The sequence below is a fragment of a genome, unplaced genomic scaffold, assembly GCF_019419815.1.
Source record: "Pyrus x bretschneideri cultivar Hongxiangsu unplaced genomic scaffold, Pyrus_bretschneideri_v1 Contig87, whole genome shotgun sequence".
In the NCBI taxonomy this organism is placed as follows: Eukaryota; Viridiplantae; Streptophyta; class Magnoliopsida; order Rosales; family Rosaceae; genus Pyrus; species Pyrus x bretschneideri.
The window spans coordinates 141,560-162,654 of NW_025999828.1; the positions used below are offsets into that span (position 1 = coordinate 141,560).

At 35.8% G+C, this 21,095-nt stretch overlaps 1 protein-coding gene across 1 annotated transcript; it reads right to left on the bottom strand.

Annotated features, from left to right (window-relative positions):
- Nucleotides 1–16,235: 16,235 nt before the first annotated feature.
- Nucleotides 16,236–20,030, bottom strand: LOC103935490 (vacuolar protein 8). The gene is made up of 4 exons (XM_048576271.1): nt 19,529–20,030; nt 19,396–19,428; nt 19,306–19,363; nt 16,236–18,143 (listed from the first exon to the last, which is right to left on the bottom strand). The coding sequence occupies exon 4, from the start codon at nt 18,095–18,097 to the stop codon at nt 16,415–16,417; it is 1,683 nt and encodes a 560-aa protein (XP_048432228.1). The 5' UTR covers nt 18,098–18,143; nt 19,306–19,363; nt 19,396–19,428; nt 19,529–20,030; the 3' UTR covers nt 16,236–16,414.
- Between the last annotated feature and the right edge of the window lie 1,065 nt (nt 20,031–21,095).

Genomic DNA, 21,095 nt, shown 5'->3' on the forward strand with positions numbered 1-21,095 from the left:
ATAACTTAATAAAACATAATATTGCTTAGTATCAACATAATAGAATATAGCAATATAGGTAATATATAAAAACAAAAAGAAATATGGGGTTCATGTATCATGGTGAATGTTTTCATGCTATCAAAGTATAAACTATTGATTTCGTGTTTTAAAAGTTACTTGATTGGATGGAAATGATGAAGCCTTTGAACGTTGGTTGCAGGAGATTCTTCTCCAAAACCCATCAATTTCTTAGCACAGCTATAAGAGTGTGCTGAACATATGAATTTAGTGAGGAAAGAAAGAGGGAGAACGACTCTAATTCTCAATTCACTATATATACATGAATTTGATTTAGTCTAATGGTAAAGAGACCAAGTTGTTTATCACACTTTAATCCAATGTACAAATTTTTGTCCTTGTAAACAAAACACCTTTTCCACTGAATTGAATTTGGTCTATAAAACTAAGAAATAGTGTGAAGAGAAAATTTTCTTTGTTCTTCGCTGCTTCGGGTTGTCGGGCTTACTTCCTAGCCTTAATGGGAGTAGTGACTAGCGTTATAGATCGTTGGGCGGTTGGAAGGTTATGCAGGGCTCTGTCAATTCCTTTGAGTTTCGGTCTTGCGAACGTACTCCCTAGGCAGAGTGTTTCACTCTTTAACTGGCCCTTGATCTGAAACAATGCTTTACCTCTATATGTCCAGTCAGCTGCTGTTAAATTTCTTCAGTAGCTTTTTCCTAAAACTTTATACAATGAGATCCAAATATACTATTTAACCAAATTTGAAGAAAAGATTTTGCTATGTAGTAATTTGGAAACTATTTATACAACCGATGCATGGATCGAACCTACAACATGTGATGAATAGCCAAATATTTTTTAAATCAATAAAAATGAAAATGAAAAACATAATTTGACCCCAAAAAATGTAAAACATAATACTAAATTAGTATATACATACTAAATTTCGGAGTTGTTCTCTTCATGAAAGTTGTAAAGCTTTTCATTACGAGTGATTACATTTTTCACACTTCTACAATAATTATTATTAATTTTGCACTTGACACACCCCGACCCAGAAAGTCCACTTGGACCCTGAATCGAGCTGTGCTGGCCGACACCTGGAAGGTGACGAAGCCATAAAATGTGATAGTGTATAAAAAAGTGAATGAATTTGAATCCAAAAGTGTCTAAATACCAGAGTGCGCTACGAGTGGGAGCGAACCCATTTCACGCGCGATGTCAGAGCATAAGTAAGGTACAGTAATGTGGGTAAGAATCATACCCTTAGAAATATCCATCAATACTAAGATTCGCCACAGATTCTTGTCGATACAAACTCGGCAGCTAAAACCTGGAGGGCACCAAACAGAAGGTGTGAGTAAGCAATAAAACCAAGCTTCCCAAAGTTACTACCTCTCTAAAAGTAATGCCCCTAAATGTAAAACCCGTATCATTTTCCATAAGATAGTACAACATATATACATATATCCAAACCATACTCGGAAATGACCAAAACCACGGTTTGCCATCAAATCCACCATACATTAATAAGTAGGCCAAATGAACTAAATCAATACAAAGTGATATATCAGTCAGAGTCATCTAAAATGACATGTACAACTTATCCGTATCTCATCAATCATGACTAACATATAAGTCGGAGTCACCTATAGTGACCTGTACGACTTATCCATATCTCGTCAATCCTGGCTAGCATATAAGTCGGAGTCACCTATAGTGACCTGTACGACTTATCCATATCTCATCAATCCTGGCTAGCCCATAACTCAATAAGTATACCTGCACACGAGTCGGAACCACCTAAAGTGGTCTGTAGGACAGGACTGGGTGTAAATAAATACGCTCAAGTGCTACGATCACGTGAAGGCTGGGCGAATATCGCGGGTCACCTACGAGTCGGAACCACCTAAAGTGGTCTGTACGACAGGACTGTGCACCTACCTTGAATCCAAGGTGAGCGTAAGGTGTGGGAGGTGAACATCACGTGAAGGACTGTGCCCTGGCCACGGGCGGGAGCACTAACACCGGGGTGCAGGTTTATGAGCTCTCAATGCATCTCAATATAACATGTGCAACTCATGGCAACCAGTACGACAGTATCGAAGTTGCCTAACTCATAACTGTAGTCATGCTATAACTCAATCGATTCAATTAATACCATAAACTCACCTGAACTTACCTGGGTGTCCTGAGTTCACCTTTGCACTTGAAAGCATTCCCAATAATTATATGCAAGTAATATACATATGGATATATCATGATGCAATCTACTACTCAACTATGTCGTAGCATTTTCAATTATAAACAATATGGTGTGAAGTGTACAATCAATAACGCCCTACTCCCAAACTACTTATTTTCAGGGATAATTATCCATAACAATCCAATTATCTCTAATTTAACTAACTAATTCACAAAACTAAAACTTGTCTTTACCAATTTCCTTCGCATTACTCAATTTCCCAAGCAAGGCTTTTGTCTCAAATATTTTATCGCTGCATCTAACGTCTCGTTAGACTGCCTACGTACCCTAAATAAGGATCAAGCCATTCGTAGTTCATATAGGTACTTCAAGCATTCACAATTATATGAAGGTAATATACCTAATCAATTTAAAAGTGTCGATAGAACTCTCAATAATATGAACAATAAAAAGGAAAAGATCCACTCACCTGGAGTCCACGCTATACTTCTCTAGCACGCGCATCAAGGCGTCCTGAATGATCGGTCCCTGTGGCCAATTATCAAATCACATCTCAGAACTCTTATCCATATAATACGCAATTTACATAAAACACAACCTCAACAACATTCTGAAATAGTTTGATACCCATTGACCACAAGTCTACCGTCGATCAAAGATCGACGGTAGGGTTTACAACCCTGTATAACTTGACCCGGAAGATCCGCATATTAGATTTTTAATCCACAACTCCCAACGATCCACAATATGTTTATAGAATAACATATTAAAATTTCATTACGATCCAACGGTCAGATCTCCACCAATTGCCTAAAACAAGTGGCCGTGAACATTTATTTTACTAACTTACAAATCCAATTCAGGAAGATCCGTAAGTCGGATTCCCGATCCGTAAATTCCTATGATCTTTAAATATTACGTATTATAATATATCCAATTTTGGTGACGATCCAACGGTCGGATCATCGATTCACATTTTTATCAAGTAACGTATCATAACGAATTTAGGTTCCAACGATCAACCTACGTCATTCAAATGACAAAACTGAATTCAAAACATTCGACATAGCCTAAAAATAGTATTGGCGGCTCACTGGCCACGCGCCGCCGTGGGTGGCTATCGGCCGCCCCGACTCGCCGGAAAATCCAACTATTTCCAAAAATTCTCAAACTTCACAGAAATGAAGATCTCAGTGAGTGGAGCAACTTTCATACCTGCCACGAAGTCCAAAAGTGGACGGAAGATGGTCAATTTTGCCCACGAAGCCGGCGGGTGCCTAAAACTTCCCGACGTCGATTCGTCGTCTACGGTGGTCGAACGGGGTCAAGGTTGGTTGGGTTTTGCTCCTGGGATGATGGGCTACAAAGCCCAAGTGGTGGCTTCGGCCATTGCTTTGCCGATTTGCCGGAAAATCGAGAAGGGTGGCCGGAGCACCATTGATTTTCGTCAACTTTCGTGGCCTCAAACCTCCACATCCCATGGTTAATCAAGGTGGTTCTTGGGTGGGTTTTGTAGAGGGGAATGTGAGCTTCAAGATGGTGGTGGTGGCATCAAAAAACTCCACCGGAGTTGGCCGGAATCGGCCTTGGAAAATGGACTCGCGGTGGTACGGGTATGGGTGCACGGGAAGCTTTCCCCCCCCCCCCCTCTTTTTTTTTTTTTTTTTTTTCTTTTCTTTTCTTCTTTCTTTCTGATTGGCTGCAAGCTTCACTTCTCTCTTCTAATTGGTTCCTTGTCCCTTTAATTTAATTGGTCCACTAATCCCACAAGGTGGGAATTCAAATATTTAAATAACCAATTTCAAATGTCCATAAGTATACCGTTATAATCCGGACTCGCAAACGGTTTTTGCCTATACGTTCGTACCAATGAGTACTACGAGGATATGCTAAAAGAATAAGTCTCACATCTCTCAAGTCAATGGTCAACAGAAGTCAAAGTCCTAGGGCAATTTCGTAAATTCACGCTTTTGAAATAAAATAAAAACGTAAAATTTGGAACGGATTGTTACAGCACTCAAATAAAAAACATTGTTCATGAGATTTGGAGGGTTTTAAAAATCTAAACGACCATGTAACCATCGTCTAAGCGTTGAGGATGCAATTATAAACATTTGTTATGCTTTCATATCTTTCAGGCTTATACATTAATGATTATGAATTTTGTTTATTTTGAACTCCCTTAAAAATACTATTCATGAGAGTTTATATGGTTTTAAAAATTCAAGCGATCATATACCCAAAACAAAGCGTAGAGGATCTAACTACAGCGTTTGCATATTTTTAACACATGTAAATTAATTATTATAATTTTTTTTGATGAGTTTGGTATTTTTAAATTACTAGATATTTTTATTTTTAATGTGTTTTATGATTTTTAATCTCAATCTTTGCCTATAATATACTATAAAAATAAATAAATAAATCAAACTTAAATTTTAAAATTTATATAGAATAATAATTAATAAACATTATATACATATTCATTATATCTATTAGATTTTATAGTAAGTTTTTTTTTAGTAGTTAAAAAAATTAAAATTATCAAAATAACTTTTTTCTTATCGTGTCGAAACAGGTTACCCGCGTGTCACTCTCGTGTAAACCTGTTAAGGACCCGTTATTAACGTGTTATTATCGTGTGACCTGATAATGACCCGATTCGTTATCGTGTTGACCCGAAACCCATTATTTTCATGTCGTTTACGTGTCATGTTAACTAGTCATGTAAGAAATTGTCAGGTCTATGTAAAACTCATATAATTTTATTTATGCTTATAATACAATATAACCATTTATGTATATGCCTAAATGAAGCTGGATCAGATTCTTATCTTTCCTTGACTTTTAATATAAATAATTTTGATTAAGAAACCCCACATTTGACTTCCTATTAATTTGGATTAAAAATACCTAGAAGATTTAGATCCACACCAAAAAAAAAAAATGTGGATTAATTACTAGGAGTCCTAACAAACGAATTTAGTTACCCAATATATAAAGTTGAAAAATTAGATGGTGGTGGTGTTGGAATAATAGTGGTGATGGCATGACTAGGTTGGTTTGGTAAATGGGTCATGTTTGTCGTGTTGTGTCGTTTTCTGTAGTACATGTTATTTTAATGGGCCGTGTTATGTCATAACCATTATCTTAATGGGTCGTGTCATTTTACCAGTTAAAATTAATAAGTACAGTGACCTAACCATTTAAGGGCTAGTTTGGGGTTGTGGTAAGGATGACAATTCTAACCGTTAGACCCAATAACTGCGTATAATCATCTGAATGGATTGGATTTGGGTATATTTTGGGTAGGGAAAAATTGTGAATATTATTCAGTTATGATTTTGGATATGATTATAGGGGTCTCCAATCCGTATCCATCCCCGAATCCGAACCAAATAATATAATATAATTATGTAATATTAAAATATTAAATAGTATATATATATATATATATATATATTCATTATTCACCGAATCCATTACTTTGAAAATATAAAAATTGCATTGTGTGAGTTGCATTTTGTGGGAAAGTTCGAAATTTTTTATATGAATCAAAATATATGATAATTCAATGGTACTTATAGGAGATAACAAAGAGTAGCCAACATTATCAATGTTTAGCTTTAATTTTTATGCTTTACAATATCTATTCACTAAATCATTTTCTCATTAATTATATAGTGACAAAATTAATATTTCCTAAATTATCATGCGTCAATTGGACGAATATATTTTTTGTATTGACGAAGATGGATATAACCGTTAATCGATGGGGAATCCGTTACCCGGTGGGTATGGTTATGGATAATACCCAATGGTTAATTTGTGATTATGGATATGGTTAATTTTTGTGGTTATAGGGATGAATATAGTATTTCCGTCCCCAAACCGAACTATTGCCATCCCTAGTTGTGGTGCTTCTAAAAAAAGTAGTTAATTAAAAAATAGGGTGAACTGCCAATTTAGTCTCTGAATTATCAACTGAGTGAAAATTAGGTCCCTAAACTATTTTTTTCAGAAAAATCAGTCCTTGAATTATAAAAATCTCCCAATTACATCCCTACTATTAGATTCAAAGCTATTATATTAAATTTTTCGTCAATTTAAGTCAGGTTACTTGCATGTGATACACATTGGAGGGTAGATTAGACATTAGATTCACAACTCATATGAAATGTTAAGAAGTTATAGGCGAGAAAATGACAATATACACTCTAAAGTGCGTTAGGTGACTTAAATTGACGAAAAATTGGATAAAATATCTTTGAGGGATGAAATTAGTAATTTTTAATGAATTTATGGACTCATTTTACCAAAACAAATAATTTAGAGACCTAATTTTTATTGAGGTGATAGTTTAGGGACAAAATCGGCACTTCATCCTAAAAAATATGGAACATCAAATGTGTTTGGTAAAAAAAAGTGCTTATCTAAAAAACTGTTGTCAATGACAATTAAAAAAAAAATAGAAAAGCATAATCAAGGTCTACCATGCTTCTAAAAAAATTGTTTTTTTAAAGCATAGTGAACAATGTCCATTTAATGAAATTTTCAAATGGCCAGTATACCCAAGGGCGGAGCCATAAATTTTTTTTATAGGTGGGCTAGCTAAAAAAATTATGCTAAAATCAAATGGTATTTTTTTTGCTACATACATATTGTATGCAAAAATTTACGTCTAACTTTTGTATTTGTATACTTTAAAATTTGCTTGCCATGAACTCAATAAGCTTTACAGTTGCAAACTGAAAAATTACAATAAATCATCCAATTTCACATATATTTAGATGCAAACACAAGAAGATAGAAACTTGATACATGGACCAATGCAATTAGAACCACACAACTAGCACAAAACAGAACAATGAAAGTTGAAGTAACAAAAAAAATTGTTTAAAAATAATATAATGCCCACTGAATCAAAGCAGAATTATTTTGAACAAAATGACATCACAATTTCGATGGTAATCTTTATAGTTTTAGTTGTGCTAAATACTCACTGGGCTTGTTTCATTAAGAAATAATTCTTCTTACACTTATTTTTTTTGTCTATTATATTAGGCTATACACTAAAGTATATACATATTGCCAAAAACTCTCCCTGGGCTACAGTCCACAGCCTTTGGTGTGGCTCCCCCAGTGAGTATACCCCCGCATATTTTACAAAATGATAATCTTTACCCCTACAATATTATATTAGGCAATTATTATATCACATTAAATACTATATCATTTTTAGCCATTTAACATATTCGCATCAATTTTATATAAAAGTTTACCAAACACTCAGACATGATTTATTTTTTTTATTAAAAGCACTTTTACAAAAAAAGTTTACCAAACACTCAACAACTTTATTTTACAACTGTTTATTCTCACAGCATAGTATAAGCATTTTTTTTTTAAAAGAACAGGAATATCAAACTAGCCTTGAGACCTATTAAGAAAAAAGAAAAAGAAAATTAAAATTAACGGTTCGTGTCATACTTTGTTCTTCATTACTGTAACTATTATCGTTAATGATTATATTTCTCATTCTTTATTTTCGTCTCTATAAATTCAAGTATGAATGAATTGAAATGTATCATCATTTTTTAAAAATAGTGACACGTACCAACACAATTTATTCTCAAATTCAAATGTACCTATGCTAAATTAAAAAGTATTCATGCTGAATTGAAATGTACCCATGCCAAGTTGAAATGTATCCATATTGGCTTCAAACGTACCGATAGGTTTTAGGGCTACACATAACTTGCCATTAACTTTAAACGTATCAGTAATTTGGTATGTATCTAAGCAAAAAATAAATAACATACCAAAATTTAAATATATGAAATGGATATTCACAATTATGAATATGTGAAAAGAATTGAGAATTTATATTAATTCATTTGAGTTTAGTTTTTAAATTAAACTAGTTAAGAAGTTTGAAGTTTGGGAATTAATTATTTAAAATCAGTAGACTGTTCAAGGCCAAAATTTATATTTTTGAATAGAGCTCGACCTCACGAATGCGTAGGCACAAACCGTTTATGAAACAGAGTTATGACGAAGAAATGATGAATGGTTGTGATTAAAGGAAAAGAATAGAAATGAGGAAAAGGAGGAAGGAATTGGAGGAGGGTGACCAATGGGGAGAGAGGACTGGGAGGAGAAAGGAGAGAAAAGAGAAACGGAGGATTGGGATCCGGGTCTTGGTGACCCGACCCGATCGGCGTCTATACCTATTTCCAATGGGTTTTCACCCTTTTTTCCGGTGAATTACATCAAACAACCATTTAGGAACCCCTCCACGACCTTCCCTCTTCCTATTACATCCCAAAAATATAGGGATTTGGACTTTAAATCGGGAGTAATCGCATAGTGGGGTGCGGCGGGTGTGGGTTCGAATCGACTAAATCTGAAGCAAACTACATCCATCTCCACCACCGTTAGACTTCACTTGAGGTCTAGAACAAAGCCCAAACAATGGTAGGGGTGGCGGAGCACCGGAGGTGAGGTTGTGAGGCCACCCATTTATAGGGTTTTCCGGCGGGTTCGAGGCAAATTGGACTTGACCACAGGTATAAATTTTGCTCTACTCTTTGAAATCTTCATTTCTGTAATTTTTGAGAATTTTTAGAAATAATGGAATTTTCTGGCGAGTCAGGGTGGCCAATTGCCACCCACGACAGCGGGTGCGACGGCGCACGGCCAGGGAGCCGACATTGTGTTTTTATGCAAATTTCGTTATTCTAATTATGCTTTTGAGATCTCATTGTTGTGGGTTGAATGTTAATACGATTGTGGTATATGTTGGATTAAATGAGTATATTCGGGTTTGGTTTGAATTTTAGAATTGTGAACTATGAATGGCTTGATCCCTGTTTAGGGTACGTAGGTAGTCTAACGAGACGTTAGATGCAGCCATAAAATAAGTGAGATTAAATGATCGAGAATTTATATTTAGATGAAATGTTGACCTAAGAGAAGAAAATGGTTCTAAATTGGAAGTGAAATTGTAGGTTTTGGTAAATGAATAATGTTTATGATTTACACTTGGGAGGAAGGAAATTATTTGGAGAATGATGACTAATGATAGTGAAATTCAATTGTTAATTTAAAGATATGTTTTGATATTTAAGAAAATACGGATAGCTTGAAAGAATTTTAATTATTGACTTATGAAATGTGATTATTCAAAATAAATTAACTATGATCTTAATTTGGGCCTATTACAAAAGTAATCCCCTAAAATAAATATTTCGGGGCCGGAGCGTGACAAAATGGTATCAGAGCAAGTGATCTAATTCTACGGGATGCATTATTCTTGAGTCTTATTGGTGTGAATTATGGCATGCATTGTGGTTGCATTAATTCCTATTTTTAGGAATGGAGTGGCCTTCATGTTTTATATGTGAAATACATACATAAATTGTAATATGATTGTGGTGCAATTTCCTTGGTAAATATGAAAGTTCGTTAATGGGAATTGTGATTTGCGTTTATATTGCATTATTTCATAAGTTGTATGAGTATGATGAAAATTATGTGGAATGCATATATTGTGAATTATGATGCTTTGAATTGAATTGAATGGGAATAGGAAATTTTTAAAATATCGTATTCATGTTATAGCTTCGAAGATGAGCATTTGATTAAAGTTTTGGATTAATCTTGAATTGAATCGATATTAGGCTATGCATTATGAAAATGTTGAATGTTAAGATGATTGTGAGGTGGTGATAAGTAGATGGAGAATTTGTATTATACCTGGCACTTGAGAAATTGAATTGGGCAAAAAGGCCCGTGGATGTAAGGGTGGATATGTGAATTGGGCAAAAAGGCCCGTGGGTATAAGGGTGGATACGTGAAATTGGGCGAGAAAGACCCGTGAATGTGAAATGGGGCGACAAAGGCTCGTGAATGTGAAAAAGGCCCGTAGATGTGAAAAAAAAAACAAAAAAAAGAGGAAGAGGAAGAAGAAGAAAAAGAAAGTGTATTGTGTATTGGTCGGGTATATTACAATCTTTTCTAGCCTACTAGTCACTGTTGGAGATCAAAGAAAATGGTGGTGGAATCATTGTGTTGACAATGATAAGTGTGGCTAGAAATTTAAAATGTTTGGAAAATGATAATTGTGGTTGGAAATTTGGTATTCATTAAAGTCATGACAGTTTATCGAATGAAAATAAAAAGTATATGTTGTGGTTATGGATGAACATGAATGAAAATATGGGATGAGATCTTGAGTTCATTTAATATAAACGTTTTTCCAGTGAGTTTTTGAGCTTGGTGAGGAGAATCGACGAGAAAAGTTTATAATTATAAAATTGATTGGTTTGGTTTGCCATTAATGAATTATGGCGTGAAATTCTAGTATTTTGTTAGCCACGATAGTTATGGCTTGAAATTTGATATTTGATTGTGCCAATACCGTTTATGTCCATAATTTTTGGTATTTGTGTTGCCAAAAGTAATGGGAAGCGGGATTACCAATAATTATGATGTAAATTTCCTAATCGTAGGAATGGAATTTCGTATGAAAGTTCATTGAGTGAGAATGGAATCATAAAATGAGGTTATGATTTGGTTATTGTAATTTAAAATGGTGGAAAGACCACGAAATTTTCTTCATTATTATTGGTGGATATGAGTAAAATTATGAAATGAAATTTTGAGTTCGTTTAATATGAACAAATTTTTAGTTGTGTGAGACATGAAATTTTATGAATTATGGAAAGAATTGATGAAGAAAGGGTATAATTATAAATGTGTTGTTTTGGTTGCCATGGGTCATGAGTGGCCATTGTTGGAAATTGTTATTGCGAACAAAACTGATGACGAGCGTATATTCTCTTGGCTATGTGATTAGTAAGGATTAATTCCGTTGACCGTCAGGGTAGTAAAATGTAAATTTCTCTTCTTTGGTTGGCGAAATGTAAATAGTACTCTGGAGGTGCAGCTCACAAATTTATTCGAGCTGTGGGTACATTTTGAAACAACTTAAAAGGGAAGAAATTGATGGAAAAAAAAAAAGATAAAGTTTTTTAAATATATTTTATAGTATGTTTTTTTTAGTAGTTTAAACTTATTAAATTCATTTTTTCTTATCAGGTAACGTGACACGCCCCGACCCGGAATGTCCATCTGGACTCCGAATTAAGTTGTATTGGCTGATACCGGAAAGGTGACGAAGCCATAAAGTGTAGTGAGGTAAAAAATCTGAATAAATTTAAAGCTAAAAGTCCCTAAATGGAAGAGTGCGCATCTGAGCGGGAATGAACACATTTCACACGTGATGTTAGAGCATAAGTAAAGTACAATAAAAGTAGAATGAGAATTATACCATCGAAGGTAATCTCCTATTCCAACATTTTCCAAAAATCCTCGTTGACACGAAAACTCAGCCACTAAAACCTGGAGGGGTGAAAAAAAATGGTGAGTGGGTCTAAAAATAAAGCTTTGTAAAAACCTTTTTGAAAACATAATAACCCCTCGCCTTAAAACAAGTATAGTTTGCATATATAACATACTACAAATAGTATGAAAATACTTACCGTAGCCAACAATATCTCAAGAATGCAATATGTCACGACATTTCATAAATAAACACATAACATCCTGTAATCACATAATTTCGCATAAACAACATATCATATTGAGTGCTCATCGATATATGCTGACACACGAGTTCATGGATAGATATTTTGACATAAACAGGACTGGGTGTAATAATGATTTACGCTCTAGTACTACAATTACATGAAGACTGGCCCTAAGCACATCACATACGAGTCCTAATTGCCTATATCAATATAGGATATGACTGTCACCTACAATGGATCCAAAGTGAGTGTACAATGCGATGTGAATATACACGTGAAGCCTGACCTTGGCCCGGGTGAGTACTAACACCAGTGTAGCACACGATGAGCTATTAATGTAAATATGATCATGCAATGTTAAATTGATAATTCTAGTTGACATAATACTACTCATGGCCGTAAATATATCTAGGACATCCCGTAGGATTTATAACGATCTCATAATTCTCGTCATTACGACATTTCTTAAGCTGAACTATTAGATGCAAAACCAATAAAAACACAATCTATAGTTTTAGGCCCTAATTTTGTTCTCTTTGGCAATGGGACTTTTACTTTTGCCAGGCAATCCCACACTTTAAATAATTTAAACATTGGGGTTCTTCCTTTCTATAATTCATATGGTGACTCCTTTCTCGTTTTAGGTGGAATTCGATTCAAAATTTTATTTGCAGTAAGTAAAGCTTCACCCCACAAATTATGTGGAAGCCCAGAGCTATTCAACATAGAATTGATCATGTCTTTAAAAGTCCTATTCTTCCGTTCGGCAACACCGTTTTATTGCGGTGTATAAGGGGTTGTTGTTTGATGAATTATACCATGTGTAGCACAAAATTCAGCAAAGGCATAAGACTCATATTCTCTTCTCCTATCAGACCTTAAGACTTTAATCTTCTTGTTAAGTTGATTCTCAACTTCTGCCTTATATGTCTTAAACATATCCAAGGTCTCATCTTTACTATGAAGTAAATAACCATAACAATACTTACTGAAATCATCTATAAATGTTACAAAATAGTTATTTCCACCACGAGTTGGATATGATCTAAAATCACACAAATCACTATGAATTAAATCTAATAAATCATTGGATTTTTCATGCACCGATTTAAAGCTTTGACTTGCAAATTTCGATTCTGTACAAGTCTCACATTTAACATTATCTAAATAATCAAGTTTGGGTAGCAAACCTAAATTATGCATTCTAAAAAGAGAACGGAAATTTACATGTCCTAACCTAGAGTGCCATAAATTAGACGAATCAACAATATAAGCAGAAGCATTATTTATTTCATTCATAACATTAGCAAGTACATTTAGTTTGAATAATCCATCATCAAGGTAACCCTTCCCTACAAACATTCCCCCTTTAGTTAATACAAATTTATTGGACTCAAAAACTAGTTTGAATCCCTTGTTACTAAGGATAGGACCATAAACAAGATTCTTCCTTATATCGGGGACATGCAGCATATCAAGGAGGGTTAATTCCTTTCCAAAAGTGAATTTAAGAACACATTTCCCTATTCTAGCCACAACAGATGCAAATGCATTTCCCATAAATAGTTGCTTGTTTCCCTCGATTTTCTGGTACGAAGAGAACATATTTCTATCACCACATACATGGTGAGTAGCACCAGTATCTATCCACCAACCAGCGTGGTCAGATACTAGATTGATTTCAAAAATCATAGCAGTCAGGGCATCCACATTGTTTTTAATCAGGTTTGCGCGGTTTTTGTTGCCTTGACCTCCAGGACCTTGATCCCTTCGATGACAACATTCTTGAGCCCTATGGTCTTGCTTTACACAAACCCAACAACTTCCTTTGATTTTCTTGAAGTCCTTGCCTTTCACTCCAGGGGCATAGTTCTTTTCTTCTTCTTGGTTTTCTGCAATTTCGGCCTTTGCTTTGATGAACTTCCTTCAACAACATTTGCCTTGGCTTCCATACTCAAAACTAGGCCCTTCTCATTCTTTTTGATATCTTCCTCAATTCTCAGCCTAACAATGAGATCCCTAAGGGTCATCTCCTTACGTTTGTGCTTAAGATAATTCTTGAACTCTTTTCAAGAAGGTGGCAGTTTTTCTATAAAGGACGCCACTTGGAACGACTCATTGATCACCATCCCATCAACATGAATGTCATGGATGATTTTTTGGAGATCTTCAGTTTGAGAGACAACGGACTTGGAATCCATCATTTTGTAGTCCAAAAATTTGTCCACAACAAATTTCTTTGGACCAGTATCCTCTGTTTTATATTTTTTTCTCAAGTGATTCTCAAAGTTCCTTGGTTGTTTTGCACACCACATAGACATCATACAAAAAGTCATCTAATGCATTGAGAATATAGTTTTTGTAGAGGAAATCATTACGATTCCAGGCATCTATATCCGTCAAAGTTTCTGCGGAAAAAATATTTTCTCCATCTGCAGTAGGCACAGTCTCGTGCAAAACATTAACCAAATTCAGTGTTGTCAAATAAAACAGCATCTTCTGCTGCCATCTTTTGAAGTCTCCGCCCTTAAATTTCTCAGGCTTCTCAGAATGAGGTTTAGTTCCTGATTGTTCCATACTGTTAGAAGATTGTTGGAGAACAATTCAGAAATAAAGAAAAATAAACAGAAATAAGCAGAACTTGAAATTCTAATATTTTATTTACCAAAAATACTTGCTGTGCGGAATGAAATTACACAATAAATACATAAATTAATATAAGAATATCAATGATACTAACTTGATTACATAAGGTAGAGGCTAGCGTAAAAGCAATATCCTTCGAACAGTATTTCTGTCCTACTCTTGTGCTTGTAGCTCTACAATATCTGCTCGACCAGGATTCAACTACCTAATTCTATAACCCGCACTGGATTCTAGAATTCTAGCGAATTGCTTTTGTGTGTTTACTCTCTTGAATGTTTGTATGGAAGAGAAGGAAAGAAAAAACAAAAAAAAAAAAAAAAAAAAAAAGGATGATTTTCGATGGAACTGAGGACTCCAGTTATATAGGCTGTTTCATACCTCTTCAAATACCTTTTGGATGTATTTGAAGCTATACAACTCTTTCCAAAGAGTTGTATCTATTAATCAAAAGTTTTTAATTAATTTAATTAAAAACTTAATTCGACATTAAAACTAATTGATTAGATTAATTTTAATTCCTTGGCCCCAAGTGCCCCCAAGGCCCTTGTCTTGATTAATTAATATTAATTAATATTAATATTATGGTATAATCATTAAGCCTAATCCACACAATTAGTGGCTCAAGCCTCAATCCTCATTCCAAATGGTCCAACACCTAATCACTAATACAAATGACTTGGACCTATATAAAGGCCTTTGACAAATGCTTGTTTCCTGATGTGGGACAATGGGAGCTCAAAACTCCTTCATACATAACCATATGTGGGTTGGGTTACATAACTCATCATATTTTCCTTTATTTTAGATTTGTAGTCAATCTGGTCTGTGATACAATTTCTCTCACCAAACATTGGCTGGGTTATAAGTCCAATTTAATTGGAAATAACTCATCTCATCCTGTCCACCAAACAAGGCTTCAATGGATGCTATCTCTAGAAGCATTCTGAACTGCTAGAATTGGGTTCTTTTTGCCTAAAGGATCCCGGAAATATTTGGAAGAAATTGAGTATAAGTTCAAGTATCAAGTATCAAGTATCAAGTATCAAGAGAAGAGTATGAAATATATGTTTGTACAAATGTAAGTAACAACAATATACAATTAGTCGAGCGTTTAAAAGCGTTTTCAATAGCATTTGACACAAAGAGTACGAAATGTTTCATAGGTATTTTTTCTAGTGTTAAGAGTGTGAACTTCCATTCTAAAAATTATTGACAATATAAGGAAAATACTCATGAACCTTTGTTCAAGAAATTGTTTGTTCGGTGAATATTTCATACTCTGAACACCTAACACTCGTCTTCAAACCATATACCTAAAACATGCTTCTCAGTAAAAGTGCTTAATTTGGAAGAGCAATATTATAACTGAACAAGTCAGTGAGACACCCCAAATGCAAATGCAATCCTAATGCTTCTTTGGAATCAATTTGGATTGGTGGAGTATGGAAAAATGAACGAAAACTATCAGAAATATAGCAGCACTGTGAGGATAGACTGACATAAATGCTGAGGTAAATGTATGGCATAATAAGAACTTGTGCAACGTGCACCATTTAATTCGATCAATCGATAGGTTGCGAGAGACCAAATTTGCCCGGAAACCCAATCGATAGGTTGTATATCATCGGTCATATACAACCATGTCTCTTGATCAGAGAAAAAGAGATATACAACCGATGACATCCGAAAATTGCTCGTACAGCGACGAGGAGGGAAGCTTTGATGCAACGGCTAAAATTTTTATGGGATCCCAGAAACTGCACCAGATAGCAGAGAAGGAAAAAACATACTGAATTACAGAGATTCTATATTTTAATAAACTTATAAATAATAGGACATACATAACATAGATTACGCCAGGCTTGCCGAGTTCAAATGAAAAAACTACGTTTCATATAGACCATGAAACAGCTACTACATCAGAAGCTTCACAGAACTTACAAAAAGTACACTTGCATTTCTTCCTCTATTTTCTGGTGAAGAAACTTCTCAAATTCCCTCTTTCCAGCCGTTCGAGTAGCTTCTTCACTCCGGGGATGTCCATCTCTGTAAGCTTCTTGAGGTACCCAATTGCTCCATACGAGACCATCAGCTTCTTGCATTTCTTACTTGAACACAGTAATCCGAGGCAACAAACTGCGTATTTTTTCGCTGTGTTTTGAGGACTAGGGTCAAGTAGTTGGACTAGATTTGGAACACTTTTGTCATCCCTTTTCACTTCTCTGCAATTGTGGGAAAGGGTCATCAGGCTCGAAACTGCCTGTGCTGCAACCTCTCTCGCACTGTTTGATTTAGCCTCGAGCATCTTGACAAGGAGCGGAAGGCACCCCGATTCACCAATCAGTTTTTTCATCTCTGTAGAGCTGCAAACCTTGCAAATTGCAGATGCAGCAGCCTGCTGTGCGCCTAGTGAACCGGATTTAAGCACATGAACAATGCATGGAAGGAAACCAAGAGAAACCAAAACTTCCATAGAAACCGAGCCAACCAAATTCCTCAATGCCCCAACTGCAGACTCTTGTGGCAATGATCCAGCGAGATAAGCCAATAGGCTCCGAATTCCACCTTCCGATATTACAGACCTTCTGAGATTGTCATTGCTTGCAGTGAGATTCTGCAAGCACTCTGCTGCATATTCTTTTGCACCCAATAAAATTCCACAATCAAGCAGATTGATCATAACTTTTACAATGCCTTCCTCAGCTAGAGCTTGTCGAACCTCCGGGACAGCAGATATGTTCTTCAAAGTGCTAGCTGAAGCAGCCTGAGAAACAGAATCACCAGTTTGGCAGATCTCAACCAGTGGACGAACCCCGCCATGCCCAACAATTGCGCGTGCTGCTTCAGCGGACATTGACAACCTCTGAAGCGAAATTGTAGCCTTCTCTTTACCAACTGCACTACCAGACTCAACAAGCCTGATTAGTGGTGGCAAAACCCCTTCAGAAACAAGCCAATTTTCACAACTTCCGGATTCTGCAAGCGAGCAAATTACAGTTACAGTCTTTTCTCGGATACGAGGAGATGTTGCAGTGAGCAGCTGGACTAAAGCAGCAATGTTGCTGCGGCTCATAACTGACAGCACATTCTTCTCATCCTCTTTCATGACCTCAACAAGACTGTCAAGAGCTCTATGTTTCGCGTCCAAGTGACCAATCTGAAGCCGTGCAAGCAGCTCCCTTATGTTACCATTAGAAGCAGCCTCAGGCTCATTTGAAGAACCGGTCATAGCTAAAGGCAAAGTAGCCTCACCAAGCACCCCGGTCTTGATCAAAAGCCCACAATCCCGCAAATTCAAATCCAGTTTCCCAGACAGTGCATCCAGATTGCTCTGCCTCCGAAGTTTTCCTTCGTGTTTCTCCCCCACACAAAACTCCGCCAATTCAATAACTTCCTTAACCGTCTTGGATACCGACTGCAATTGCTCCTTACAAAGAGCATTCTTGGAGAAGCACGGATGACTAGACAAGTCTGATAAACGCGAAGGGATTTGCTCCAACTTTGAAATGATCGTCTTCCATCGACCCGGAAACCCCTTAACCTCCCTTGCCTTGTTCAGTGCCAATGGAACAAGCTCCCTAGCATGTGACAACCATTCTTCCGCCGATCGTGTGTCAATCAGAACCTCATTGCCGCCTTCTTCTACCATGATTCAATAAGGGTAATGATAAAACTGGATACCAGAGCTCAAGCAACTGAAGTTTGGAAGAAAACAAAGGCTTCTAAGAATGATAACAAATAAGAAAATGCAAAGTAAAGATATATGTGCATATAAAACTAAAAGGCAGTGGAGCAGTTGCAATCATAAACGTATAAATTATGCAATTAAGGAAGAAATTAAACAATATCATTAGATGTAAATAAAAACAAATAGGGCAACATCTATAGCTTCGAGAATCTTGTATGGTCACAGCAAGCTTGCTTTGCTGAAAACAATATCTGACCAACCATATGGGAAATTACCTAAAAGATGCCCAAGGAAAGATACAGTTGGCAAGTCATCATTAAATGCCCCAAACAAAAATTAAATCCTAAAAAATGTATATTTTTAATGACGATTATAAACTTGGACGCAATCATACCAACTCACATGCACCGGATTCCATAAGAACTCCAAAGCTAATTGAGAGAAAAAAAAATGGTTAAAAACTTTATAATATGAAATAAAAGTTTTGCTTTGAAAAGGCTAAGCAGAAAGCAGTGCCGTCCAATTAAAGTTGTTACATGTTTCTGCTGTAGGTGAAATCAGTCTTCACTTCTACTAAATGTTATGAGAAAAATATATGTGACTAGTGAGGGGCACATTGGTGCTTGAAACTTAAAGCTTTACTCAACCATGATCATGATGAATAAATAATTTGATCTCGACCCTAATTTCGAATCTATCTTTCTGGCGTTTAGATTAGATTAAAGTAAAATACCGTTCGTAAATAAATTATATGTTCACACACTACTTTTTTACCTCTCACATAGCTATTTAATTTTGTCCATTGATCTTCTTCAATTCTTTCGATCCGAATCCGAAAATTGAGAGAAGTGTGAGAGGCAAAAATGAGTGTGTAGATAGCACCATCCTATAATTAGTCTTGATCGATATCCAAGGGTCAAGATTTCATGGAAAGAGATTGGGAAAGTAGGGATTCTTAACTTGGTTACCATTTTTACTCAAAATGAAGCTAGGTGATTAGAGAGAGAGAGAGAGAGAGAGAGAGAGAGGCTTTACTTTGAAGGGAAGGTACAAGTCTGTATCCCAAGTTGTACAAATAGAGTGTGTCTAAAACTTCAGCTAGATGGATGGACCAAACCCCTCAAAATAGTTTCAAGGAAATTTCAAAGAAACAATCATGAAACAAATACCTCAAGCTGATTAGACTTTGCTTAAAATCCAGAGGCTTCCACCATTGACAGCCACAATGATGAGAGAAATGCCCTCCTCTCTCTCTCCCTTTCCCTCTCTCTAGCTATCAGTCCCTTCTGTTCCTGCAACCACAAAAGGAATGCAATGACCCCAGAACCATAAGTAATTGGTAAATATGATAAAATCCAGAAAAATGAAAAGACAACAAGGCCAAGGACCAACCTCAGAAAGCAACCCACTATAGCTTGCACAATCTGTTTCTCTGTGATCAACTTCAGCAGAACCGAGATCAAATTGACCGTCAAACCCCTCTCTCTCTCTCTCTCTAAATAACAAAACCCAAGTCAGCAATGGTGCCGAAATCAGCAATCAAAAAGCAGCTGGATCTCTCTCTCTCTCACTCACTTTCAAGTGGCAGTTTCAGAAACTACCCAGAAATCCCAGAAAAAATTTCTGCTTGCAATTAGAGAAACAGGAAGAAACGGTCGAAACCCAATTTAAAAAAACAGAAGCAGACAGTGGAGAACAGAAAGCGAATCTTCAACCTCGAAGCAGCTAGCTCGATTTCAAACTCGAGCCACTTCAAATTTTTAAACTTTTTTTCGGTTTTTCAAACACAACCAGACAGCAGCTGAATATTTATACATACAAAATCAAATTCCACTTTCAAATATCCTCTCTCTCTCTCTCTCTCTCAAATCGAAGCGAATGAAATGACAAAATGTCACTCTCTCTCTCTCTCTCTCTCTCTCTCTAATCGAAGCGAATGAAATGACAAAATGTCTCTCTCTCTCTCTCTCTAATCGAAGCGAATGAAATGACAAAATGTCACTCTCTCTCTCTCTCTCTCTCTCTCTCTCCCCCTCTCTCTAAGATGGAAGAAGAGAGTTATCTTTTACTGTGCATTCTCTGTGGAGAGAGAAAATGCGTGCTTGTGTTTGGGGAAGTAGGCCTTAAATGTCGAGCAAGATTGAGTGATCGACGGCTATGATTGCAAGTGAGGCAGAAAATCCGACCGTTGGCCATTGGGTAAATTTTGAATGTTCTTTTTATTATTCGAATTGTTTTACGTTTCCGATGTGATGATGTGGATTTGCTTCCACGTGTGAGGTGAGGGTTTTGACCCTTGAATTATAACCCCTCAATTATTATTTTTTTGATAAATTAACTCTCTAAATTTTTTAAGTTGGCCTATAGATCCCTCGCCGTTAAAAAACTGGACCTAATTTCCTTAAATCTGACCACGAGGGGTGTGAAGATTACTTCTCTCTTACACCATTTTTTTAACAAAATATATTATATACACTAAGAGGTACGAGAGTTAACAAGCTTCACAATGGACAAGTAATAATATGGTTCAACTTCACATTTGGTGAAAACCGAACTTAAGGCTTCTCATTTACAAGTGAAAAGGAATATCACTAGATCGGAGTACTAAGACCCATTTTGATATTTTTTTTCTTTTTTTCACCAAAAACTGCTTCACTTTAAAGTTAAGCAATAAAAAAGTGTTTGGTAAAAATAAAATGTACTGCTTATTTTAAAAGCAATGACCTTCAGACAGCAACTTTTAAAAACAGCCTATAGATTCCTTTCAAAAGTTGTTTTGATAAAAAGTGAAGTTGAGCCATTAAAATATTTTTAAATCATGTCATAAGCTCATTAATTTTAAACAATGACATTATTTATCCTCCTAGACATTGCTTTTATACTGCTTTTCATATTTATAACACTTTTAAAAATGCAGTTTATCAAACGCTCAAATGTTTTATTTTGCAGTTGATTATTC

What these genes read in the sequence shown, in the direction of transcription:
- LOC103935490 (XM_048576271.1), bottom strand. Translation starts at nt 18,097, where the DNA reads ATGGTAGAAGAAGGCGGCAATGAGGTTCTGATTGACACACGATCGGCG.